Genomic DNA, 12,207 nt, shown 5'->3' on the forward strand with positions numbered 1-12,207 from the left:
AGAGGGCCAGTTAAGGAACAGTTGGTGATGAAGTTGAAAACTCAGCCTGAGACAAGTTTATTAAATAAATAGGCTAAACAATTAGGATTTTACTTTTCCCACAGCAACATTAAAATATCACTTTTATTGTTGTAAAATATACAGAAAATTTACTATTTTAACCATTTTAAGTGTACAATTCACTTGCATTAACCATGCAACCATCAACACTGCTCATCTCCAGAAACTTTTCAACCTCCCAAATAAAACTCTTTCTCCATCCTCCCCTGCTCTCCCACCACTGGCACCCAAGCATTTTACTTTCTGCCTCTAAGAGTTTGGCTACTCTAGGTACCTCATAAGTGGAATTGTATGGTATTTGTCCTCTTGCTTCTAACTTATTTCACTTAGCTAAATCACTTTAATCAACACCCTGGTTAATCAACACACTGAATTCTAATTTCATTCTACTCTACATGCTGTATTTTAAAACAAATGTCTAGCTTTTCTTACTTGATAATCTTTCTCACTTATTGCTTAAGGACACTTCAGTCTAGCAAATTATAAACTCAAGAGTTCTTAAGGACAATTTCGTCTACCATTGCCTACCACGAGAGCTTTTTATTGGTCTACTTACTCTAAACGTCTTTATGTTGCTAATTATTTTCATTTCATTATAGTTTACAGGCACTAGACCTTTTGCAAAACCCCACCTAGTACCTTAACCATAGTAAATAATAGCAAATAAAACAACACAGACATGATTCAAACTTCCCCAGAAGGGAAGTTTATTTAGGACGCTGATATGAAGGCTCTTTTGATACTATTTAATTTCCTATCTGTGGCTGAATCGGCTCTAAGTGAAGAGAATTAAAAACACACTGTTCTTATCTTTAGCTGGGGAAAAGTCCTAAGTTTCAGCTGGTTGAAAACTATTTCAGAACCGTCAAGGTTATCTCACCTTTCTTTGGGGGCATCCCTAGATCATTACCTCTCTGCGATCAAGTCGACTAATTTTGGACAAGACACTAATCCTCTGAAGTCTCAGAGGGTTAGATTACACCAGCCTGTGCTTCCCAATCTTGTCCACACCACAGAGCACAAAATATGGTATTGCAGGACACTGAGATAAACGGAGGAGGCGGTACAGCACACCTGGAACCCACTGGCCGCCGTGCGTCCTCGCACAACGTGTAGACGCTCTCAAGGAGCGCTCCAGTCCGGAGGTTCGTTCCTACTGATGCGCCATAGCCGTCTGTTACATAGGACGAAGTGGGACTCCCACTGTTTCTGGAGTCAGCGGCCTTTCCCTTCTTGTAAAAAAGGAAATCTTTATTCCGTACGCGGACCAAGGCGTAAAAAAGCACAAAGGCCGCGAACCACGCAAATAAGCAAAAAATCGAAGTACCGCACTCAACCAGCGCGCTCTCGGCTGGTCTTACGTCTCTTCCCAGCAGGCTCCGGGAGTCACCGCGAGACTTCATCAATTCTCGCGAGATTTATCGGCAGCCATCTTCTTGGGGGTGCTAGGAGCCGGGAAGACCCCCCGAATTGTTCCCATTGAGCTGCCCTTCGTCTTCGCTTTCTTCACTTTTGCCTGTTCTGCGTTGCCGACACCACCTTATCCCAAGGCTGAGTGAGAGCTCGGATCTAGGCGTGTGTCGCCCTCCCGGTCCAAGAAGATTTGCTCGGGTGGAGGGAAGGGGGAGGGCCCGGGCAAACCGTTGCTGCCTCAGCCGGGGTCCGGGGACGGGGAGCTCCTGGCACCCCGTGGATTCGCGGCCTGCGACGGTACCCGCAGAGCTGTTCGCCGATCGGGGCTCGCGGGAACCTGCCACCGGCGCCTCCCACCGCGGCCCACGCGGGCGGCGCGCGGAGGAGGGGGCGGGGGCAGCGGCGGCTGTAGCAGCAGCGACCTGGGCGGGCGGAGGAGTGTGACGGGCCTCCGGGCCGCTGTGGATGGTTTCTAAAATGATCATTGAAAACTTCGAGGCACTCAAGTCCTGGCTCAGCAAGACTCTCGAGCCCATGTGAGTATCCGGGGGCTATCTCCTTGCAGGGATGGAAGTGGGAGCTAGGCGGGCACAGTTCCCGAAGTGCCTGTGATGGAGGCCGAAGCGGTGAACAGAGATCCCAGGGTTTTGTGTTTTTTTTCTTTTCCACCCTCGCGTCCAGGTTCAGGATACTCCAGAGAGCCTGCGCTGATCTTTATCTTACCGCTGAGTTGGTCCTTGAACTGATACCTTCTTTTCTTGTTTTCCCGTTATATGTAGACCGACTCCAACCTACACACACATTTGATGAGGGCCACCAAATCGGTTTCTTTTCTTTTACTGAATGCGAGCCTTACCTCTTGCCCAGACTATTTTACCTTGTTTCTTTAAATGGAGTGAATGGCCCTTATTAGGGATTAGGGCAGTTCTAATGTAAGCCACTCACGTTTTACCTAAATACAGTCCCGGAAAGAAAGGCCACGTTTCCCATGTGCTATCTGGCTCACCCGCACCTCTCTTAACTGATTGAAGATGTAACAGGTGCTAAGGTGCCCAGTAAGATTCCTTTTTCCTACTTACACGTTTGTTAGCTTGGAGAGGAGGAAGAAAATGTTATTTATCCATATGGGATATTTGGCAGTTTTAAGTGGGATGCTGTAGATGGACTGTGGGGAGGGGGTGTTCAGAGTGCTGGAATGTTTTATACTGGAAAAAATAGTGTTTTAAGGATTTATCTTTTAATACATACAAAATATATTTTGGGCCAGGTGCTTTATCAAAGTTAGTTGATTTACAATAAACAAAATGAAAAAGGGAAAATCCATTCATCTAATCAGTTTATTAAGCGCTTGCTGTATATTGTGGGAGGCTTTGGTGACAGAGCTTTTAAATTCCAAAGTTGAGAACACAGTAATAGATGAGTATTAAAGGAATAAGATAACTTCAGATTAAAATAGCAGTGGTGGTTGTAATAATAGAGGGTCATATAAAAGACTGATTAGAAGGTCTCTCACAGGAGGTAGCATCTGAGCAACACTTAAGGAGGAGAAGGAACCATCTGTGTCAAAGTCTGGAGAAAGACTGTTCCTTACAGAAGGAACAGCAAGTGCAAAGGCCCTGTGGCAGATGATTACAGTGTGCTCCAGGAAGAGAAGGAAGGTAACTGTGGTTGCAAGGAACATTGTGATGGGGGAGAGAATGGAATAACATGAGGTTGGAGAATTAGGCAGGGGCCACATTATTTTGGTTCTTTGAGGCCATGGTCAAGAGCTAGGATCTTATTTAAAATACAGTGAGACCTTAGATAATTTAAAGCAGGCAGGGACTGATTTGATTTTGTTTTAATTCTGCTCGCTTTGTGGAGATTAAGGGGGCAAGAATGAAAGTAGACTATTCTGAAGGGCATTGTAGGCAGAAATGTAGGTCGTTTATATTATAGTGATAGTGGAGACAGAACGAAATATGTCTTATAAGTAGATCTGATAGAACTTGCTAATGGATTGGACGTGGGAGGTGAGGGAAAGGGACCTCAAGGATAATGACTAAGAAGTTAGCCTAAACAGCTAGATGGATGATAATAGAGAAGGCTGGGAGAGAACAGGTTGAGGGGAGGTGGAAAGGTAATTGGTGTTTGTTACACATCCACGTTAGATATTTAAGAGGTGGTTGGGTTGAGTCTAGAACTTGGGCAGGACTAGAGAAAGTTAGAGTCATGCAGAGAGTATTTGAAACCATAGAATTGTGGGAGATTTCCTAGTAAGAATATGTTGATAGGTAAGAAAGGAGGGCCCACATCTGAGGTAGAAGACTGAGATTTATGTTACTAACGAAAAATATATGGCAAGAGAGGCGAGTTGTCAACTGGGATGGGATGCTGCAGAGTGGATGAAAAAGGTGGAGGCAGATAAATGGTCCTTAAGTTTGGAAAGGTAGAAGTCATTGGTGACCTTAGCAAAATAGTTTTATTGAAGTGAGGTGGTCCAGATAGAAGCCTTATTTCAGTGGATGGAGCGAGAGCGTGCAACAGTGGTGGTAGTGATTTAGAGGACAGACTCCGGAGTCACAATGACTGGCTTTGAATATTGCCTCTGCCACTTACCAGCTGTATAATATTGGGTACATTACTTAACTCAATGTCTCCCGTTTCCTCATCTGTATGGGGAAATAATGAATATATATTAAGACTCTTTAGACACTGCCTGGTTTGTAATTAGCGCTCAATAAGTATTAGGTGAACAGAAAACGTAAAAAAAAAGATTTGAGTTTAAATAGCACTCCTTTTTAAAAAAATTTTTCTGAGTTGACACAATGTTACATTAGCTACAGTTATACAACGGAGTGGTTTAACATCTCTGTGTTATGCTATAACCTAAAAGAGAATTATTTATAGTTATGTAGTGTGTATGCTTGTGACTTTTATTCAGTTTTAATAAAGCATGTTTCAGATATCATAGCCTACTTAGATGACTGTAGCACTGCAGTCATTACTGTTAGGATAAATAAGGCTGCTAGTACAGCCTAGACAGTGGTAGGAATTGGGATTGGTCCTTTCATAATGTATATTGCTGTGGTAAAATTGAGCCTTTATCCAAGTTCCTGTCCCTTTCATTGCATTTCAGGTGTGTTCTCAATGACTTAAAGCTGATTCCAATTGTTTAAGACTTGTGATTTCTAACCTTGGGTTTGTGAAGCTTTAAGATGTGTTATCTAAAGGGATTTTTTGCTTTACTTTAAAAGTATAATTGCCAAAGAGCACCTATTTGAAGGAGTAACATTTGAAGGACCAAGGGTAGGATATAACTCAAAACTTGTATGAACTTTCTAGCTACTTGTGCTAGTAAAGTATCTCATGGTTTTGGACTTCCCCTGCATTTTGAATATGTTAATTCAGCAAACATTGAGTACTTAATCTGTACTGAGCAGTGTGTTAGATATTGGGAATATTGGGAAACAAGCTGCAATAACCATCTTCATATTGTTTACCATTTAGCAGGGAAGACAGATGTTGAACAAGTAATTATAAGACCTTTGATTATTATGAAGTCCGGAATGCTGTCAAAATGTGTTTGGAAGGTCAGGAAAGGCTTTTGCTGGTATAACATTTGATCTTAGCTTAAAAGAATGAGTAGCAGTTTGCTAGGACAAAAGGGTGGGAGAGCTGTGAAAGCATTCTAGGTTTTGAAGAACAGATTGTATGAAAGCCCTAAAATGAAAGAAAAAGAAGTGTCTTGGGGGAAATGAAATTTTTGAAAAAAGAGCAAAGGGATGAATAACATTGCATACCTCCAGAGGGAGGAGCTGGATCATTCAAGACTTTGTTGAGTCATGTTAAGGATTTTGGATATTAATTGAAGAATAGTGGGAAGCCAGTGAAGGGTTTTAGGGCAGGAGAGTTTTCAGATTGACATAAAAACAAACAAAAACCCAGCCTGGTTGCAGTGTTTTGGCATGAAATGAAAGTCGGTAAATCTGCTTGTTACTTGATTTTAAGGTCTGTCCATGTGTCAGGGCTCTGGGTTTTGTGGGGTTTTTTCCCCCATAAATTATTGAAAATGTAGTTGTTAAAATTGGCATCTTGAAATACTTAAGATTGATATTTTGTTCTCTCAAACATTTGCTTAGTCATACTTGCTATAATATGAAATTAGATGTTGGTCTTTTCTTTAACATTCTTTTTGCTAATGTGAAGTCCTGGAAAAACAATTTTAAGCTTTTTTGTTGTTGTTCAATTTTTCTCTTTTTGTTTCCTAAACAGAAAAGGTTTTCTGCTGTATTTTGAACCTTTTTATGAGTTTACACATCACTAAATGTGGTAACTTAATAAAATCATGGACTATTTTAGCTGGAGGGAAACTTCAAAGTCAAATTTGAAAAAACTCCTTAATTTTTCAGAAGATGGAGAGGCAGATAGACTTAATGATGTGCCCAGATTTTGTGAGGTTAGTAGTAAAGAACAGAATGCATAGTTTTGTGCTCCTGCTGCTATGTAGTGGTGTGGCGGTAATGTGTAGTGGAAAGAAGCCAAGTTTTGTAACCATATAAACTAATGTTCACATCTAATTCCTGCCACTTATTAACTGAGTAATCTAGGCAAATGAACCTCCCCTTTCCTTATTGGTATAATAGGGGGAATTATGCTTAGATACTTTTGTAGTTGAAAGATTTGAGACGCATTTTTTAAAAAGATTTTTAAATTAATTCATTTAGAGAGCCACGCCCCGAGAGAGTGCGCAGGGTGTGGGGAGGGAGAGGGAGAAAGAGAATCTTAAGCTGACTCCCTGCTGAGCTTGGAACCCTGCAGGCTCATCTCACACCCTGGGATCATGACCTGAGCCACCAAGAGTTGGATGCTTCACCAACTGAGCCACCCAGCGGCCCCTGAGTCACATTTTTAGGAGCCTAGCCCTTCCCTCCCTCCTTAAATACTGCTTGATTAAACATAAATAGGTTACATTACTTGCTCCTGTTAACTCTTATCACTACCACTGCTGCTGCCACTACCACCTGCATTTGTATGCACTGTTGAAAGTTTTGTATTACTTCCAAGATCTGAGAGTTGGATTGTTACCTCCGTTTTGCAAGTGATGACACTGAGGCACAAATTTAAGGTACTTGTTCAGAGTCACACAGCTAGCCATAGCATGTGACTAGACAGTAATTTAAACTCCTGCTTTTTTGCCTCTAGAGCCATGTTCTTAATTTACTACCACACAAGATAGTGTATTCTGCCCTATTACCGTATGCACTTTTTTACTATTACATTTTCATAATACGAGCTGCAGTTATAAAGGAATAAAGTTCGAAAGCATCATGGTTATCAGTGCTTTACAGTTTAAGAAAGAAACTTTTTTCACAGTTTTTGTAGTCTCTTTCTCCCTTCACCCACACTTGTTAACTATACCTTTCTCACCACATTAAAATTATTTTTGTTCCCGTTTTACAGGAAGAATTGAAAGGTGATCTTTTCACTGCTGAACTTTATTCCTGTTTCCCTTCTTTGATCTTTCTCTTTTTACAGACTCCTTTTGGCATAAAAAGTAAATTTCCTAGTCCTTAAGGAAGAAAAACTCAGCAACAATAGCAGCAAAAATAAAACAAAAAATAAAATCATACTTTTCTTCCAGTCATTTTCATGCTAGCTTTTCTTTTCACTAGTAAATCTAGAAATAGTAGTCAGTCTTTAATTTTTCACTCCTTTGTCCCCAACCATTTAGTTCTTAATCCTTTGTCATATAGTTTCTTTTTTCTTATACACAAAATTGCTTACCTCAGTGTTACCAATGAATTTATTAAATGTAGAGATTTTATATAAATTTTATATGTCCTATATGTATAACATAAAGCAGTGTTGATGCTGCCTTTTTTTTTTAACTTCTTATATCTTGAATCCCTAATACTTTGCTTCTCTTTCTTCTCAAATCAGCTCTGTCCTTTTTAGTTCATTTTCTTGCCTTTTAATTATATTTTTTTCAAATTCTGTTTCCATGCCTTTTTTTCCAACTACTTCTACTCCTGTCACCTCATTCACATTCATTCCCATGGATAGTTTCCATTATAATCTGTTCCAGTGGTTCTTAAAAACTTGTGTGTGTGTGTGTTTTGGAGTCTTTGAAAGTTTGATTAAAGACTTCCTTCCTTAGGATATTGCATATATATAAATTTGCATTGAATTTCAGAGTTTTTCCAAGAGAACCTCTGGTCTCCACATTATTTTTCACATATGTATGTTTAGACTTAACCTCTCTTCAAAGCCTTAAGCTCTTATTCCAGTTGCTAGCTGTATATCTACCTGGTTCTCCCATATGAACTTCAAACTACATTTCTGAAAGTAAATGTTCTCTGAATTTACTAATTTGCATTTCATTTCCTCAAGTTTTCCAGGCTTGAAATTTTATTTTTTAGCTTTTCCTCCCTTCATCCTCCCCCTTCAGTTAATCATTGGGTTCTATCTCTTTCTTTCTTTCTTTTTTTTTTTTTAAAGATTTTATTTATTTATTTGAGAGAGAGAGAATGAGAGACAGAGAGCATGAGAGGGAGGAGGGTCAGAGGGAGAAGCAGACTCCCTGCCGAGCAGGGAGCCCGATGCGCAACTCCATCCTGGGACTCCAGGATCATGACCTGAGCCGAAGGCAGTCGCTTAACCAACTGAGCCACCCAGGCGCCCCTATCTCTTTCTTTTAATAATTCTTACTAATGACATTGCTCAGTAGGGGGCCTCACATTCCTTATTTAAACCCTTACAGTTTTTTTTCTCCCTTCTAGTTCCATCCTGGATGCCCAGCCTTGTTTATATCCTTTGATTTGATCAAAATCTTCAGCACTCTTAAATAAATTGCATACATTTTGACTTAGCTTTCAAAATGTATAATCTGCTTATCTTTCTAGTTTTATCTTCCCATTTTTTTTGTCTTAATTTCAGCAAAGCTGAACTTTTTTCTGTATCACATTGTTTATCCTGTCCTCTTTTCCCAACTTTCAGAGGGTAACATTCATTGAGTGCTTATCATATCGTAATCATTGTGTATTCATTGAATGTGATCTAGATTCTGTTACTTCAATTTTAAATATGAGGAAATTGAGTCATAGGCAGATTAAGTAATGTGGTTCATTCATAGCTAATAAATAATGGAGAAAGGATTCAAAACAAGACATTTTGATTTCAGAGCTTTGTTGTGCGCTATAATATACTGCCTTTCTCCATTTCCTTTATATATGTTGAAATCAAAGGTCAAGGATGATTCCAGTTCTTCCAGAATGTTATTTATGATCCATCCATCTGGAAGGAGTGACATGACTCTGCTCTCCTAGCACTAGTTTGCATCAGTTATGACATTCATCACTTGCATACTTGTTTAGTCATTAATTCTCATTTATTTTATCTTCATTATTAGAATCTCAGGTCCTTGAAAGTAGACTCCAAATCATAGATTTAACTGTATTCCTGTTGTATACAGCACCCAGCACATGCCTTGTGTGTGGTATATTAAATGCACTGGTTGAAATTTCTAGTTTATGGAACCATAAACTAAGCAGAGAGAAGTGTAAACTCTAAAATCTGCCGTACTGTAATGAGAATTTTATTTCAGAGCAACAGATATGTGAGCAATTTGAAAAGTCACTAATCTCTGGGTCTCTTTCTCTTTATTTTTACTTCATAGGACCTTCAGATTATGTAAAGCTTAAGTGATTTTTTTTTAGGGGGAAAGGACACTGAAAAATATTAATAACATTTACTCAAAGTATTTTTGAATTCTGTTATGTGCAAGCTGCTGGCCTCCATGGACCTGCTCAGAAAAGAATGCCAAATGATAATTCTAGTCTGATGAATTTTACAGCTGGTAGAAGAGTTTTCTATAATTAATTATTGGTTAAAATATTTTTCATTACCTTCTTCATCCCTTTAACTTTTGTTGAGTTGACTCTCATTACCCCATTTTACTGCTGCAACCTTATTTGTCTTTTTCATCTGAGTGCTAAGTAGTTAAAATGGATTTAGCATTTTCTATATGTTTTAGCATATCCTTGTCTTTGGCTTACAATAGTTCCCAAATTATTTTGTATGCATATAAATCAAAAGACAGAGATACTATTATGAGCAAAACAGAAAGTAAGGTATTCCAGTGTTTGGTGTCTACACATCAAGAGTGACTAATTCAAGCTTGAGCTAAAAAGCTTCTAGGAATATTTTTTTCTTCCTCCTGCTTCCTTAGTCCCAGAGGATAGAGAATGAGAGAAATGAGTGGATGGTATAAGCCCTTCCTACCAAACTTAGTCACTTACTCCTCATTTCTGTGGAAAAATCCTTTTCAATCTACAAATAGTAACTTCTCAAACAGGTGAAAGTTTATTTTTAACTTGGGGTCATATTTAGTATTGTGTGTTTGTATGAAATAATGGAATTCGCTTGAGATCTGTTACTCAGTGATTCTTCCTGAGATATTTTACCAACACACAAGCAAATATGTTTATGTATTCTTTCTCCTCTTTACATAATTGATATCATACTTGGATGTCCACATAATACATAAAAGTGTTGTCTTTTTAATTAAGGTTACATAGCATTTTAATGTAATGGATATACCATAATTTAACCATCTGTATTGATGAATGGGACAAAAAGTACTACAGTGTATATATTTATCACATGACACACCTGTGTATACCCATCACTTTGATTCTGCTGTTAATATTTTAGTGTACTTGCCCCTACTCTTCTTTGATGTATTTTAAAGTAAATTGCAGATGTTAGTGAACTTACCCCTAAGGATTTATGCCTATCATTAGAGTTCAGTATTTATAGTTTTTTAAAAAAGTTTGATATAATCTGTATACAATGGTGTACACAGATCTTCACTTGATCTTAGCCAAAAGGCCGAGAAGTGATAATAGTGTACACAGATCTTAAAGTGTATCCTTTGATGAGTTTTGACAAATGTGTACATCTTTGTAACTCAATTCCCTGTCAAAATAAAGAACACTCCCACCATTCTGGAAAGCTTTCTCATTCCCCTTCCTGTGCTACCATTTACCCATAGAAATAAGCACTGTTCTGATTTTTTCCCAGTGTATATTAGCTTTGCCTGTTATGGAACTTCATATAAATGAAATTTTAGAATAGGTGCTCTTTTGAGTAGGACTTCTTTTTACTTCTGAAAAATGTTCTTTTTTTTTTTAAGATTTTATTTATTTATTTGACAGAGAGAGACACAGCGAGAGAGAGAGCACAAGCAGGGGGAGTGGGAGAGGGAGAAGCAGGCTTCCGGCTGAGCAGGGAGCCCGATGCGGGGCTCGATCCCAGGACCCTGGGATCATGACCTGAGCTGAAGGCAGACACTTAACCGACTGAGCCACCCAGGAGCCCCTCTGAAAGTGTTCTTGAGATTTATCCATATTGTTGCATATATCTGTAGTTTGGTCCTTTTTACTGCTGAGTAGTATTCCATTGTCAAATGCATGCTATATAGTTTTAATAATGCTGGTGCTATTTTTTTTTTTTTAGTATCGACTAGTTAATTTAACACAATTTTTCTTTTTCTTTTTAATTGAAAATAATACATACTTGTTTTAATAACTCAAATAGTATAGAAATATAAACCAAAAGTGAGTCTTCCTAACCCCCTTCTTGATCCCCATATGTAAATACAGAATTGTATATTTATAAAAATAAACATACATGTTCTATGTTTATGTAGGTATATGCAGTTGACCCTTAAATATCACTGGTTTAAATTGCACGGGTCCACTTATACATGAATGTTTTACCATACTGTGAATGTATTTTCCTAATAACTATTAATATTTTCTTTTATCTAGCTTTATTGTAAAAATACAATATATAATTATATATAACATACAAAATGTGTGTTAATTGACCGTTTATATTGTTGGTAAGGTTTCTGGTCAACAGGCTAGTAGGGTTTAAGATTTGGGGGAGTCAGAAGTTATACACAGATTTTTGATTATGTGGGAGTTGTCACCCTTAACCCTTGCACTGTTCCAGGGTCAACTGTAATTTTTTAACATAGACAGGATCATGTTGTTCATATGTTACTGACATGGGTAACAGACACTCTACATATCCTCCCATACTATTCTTTAGTTTCCTGTTCTTCCCAGTGGCTCCATAGTATTACATTATGTGAATATACTATATAATTTATTTTAATAGTGCTTAAGACATGGGCATTTCTTTGTAGAAAAAAAAATTAGCTTATTTTCTTTAAGTATTAAATATCTGCACATAGTTACAAGAAAGAAAACTTGCCAGAAGGCTTTGAAATGAAAAGTTAAAGTCCTTCACACTTTTCACCCTAGCACTTTTAATATTAATATGTAGTCTTTATACCTTTAAAATGTCTGATTCCAGTTTTGAGTAGCTCTACCATAGTTTACTAAATCATATTTTTACTTGTAATTTAGTTCGTTTTCTAGGGTTTTTTTTTTTTTTTTTACTTTATAAATAACTGCAGTGAACATCTTGCCATATGTAGTTTCTTTTTCTCTAACTTTTCCTTCTTTCCTTCCTTTCCCTCCCTCTCATTCTCTCTCCATTTCTCTTCCTCCCCTTCCCTTCTCTTTTTTGCTTCTCCTTCTCTTCCCACCCCGTCCCAGTTCTCATTAGAGAGGAATTACTTTCCAGATGTCAGCTAATACTGCTGTTGGAGGCCTTTTTAACATTAAAAGATGTGTGTTTGAAAGCTCAGCCAGGTGTGCTTTTGGTGGTGGTTGTTTAATA

General features: G+C 38.2%; 1 protein-coding gene across 15 annotated transcripts in view; it reads left to right on the forward strand.

Annotated features, from left to right (window-relative positions):
- Window positions 1–1,464: 1,464 nt before the first annotated feature.
- Window positions 1,465–12,207, forward strand: part of RBM26 (RNA binding motif protein 26) — a 257,474-nt gene continuing 246,731 nt past the window's right edge. For 11 of the 15 annotated variants that reach the window (XR_010409963.1, XR_010409964.1, XM_045869589.3 and 8 more), the window contains exon 1: window positions 1,466–2,009. Coding sequence is in view for 13 of the 15 variants with exons in the window: in XM_045869589.3 (XP_045725545.1) it covers window positions 1,939–2,009 (71 nt within the window). In the remaining 2 variants the exon portion in view is untranslated. Of the gene's footprint in view, window positions 2,010–12,207 lie in introns of all 15 variants that reach the window. The other 4 variants (XM_064585954.1, XM_064585959.1, XM_064585955.1 and 1 more) reach the window with 1 other exon arrangement.

The sequence above is a fragment of the Mirounga angustirostris genome, unplaced genomic scaffold (genome assembly GCF_029215605.1).
Source record: "Mirounga angustirostris isolate CCGP_5_RB_7025 unplaced genomic scaffold, mMirAng1.0.hap1 SCAF_3, whole genome shotgun sequence".
NCBI classification, from domain to species: domain Eukaryota; kingdom Metazoa; phylum Chordata; class Mammalia; order Carnivora; family Phocidae; genus Mirounga; species Mirounga angustirostris.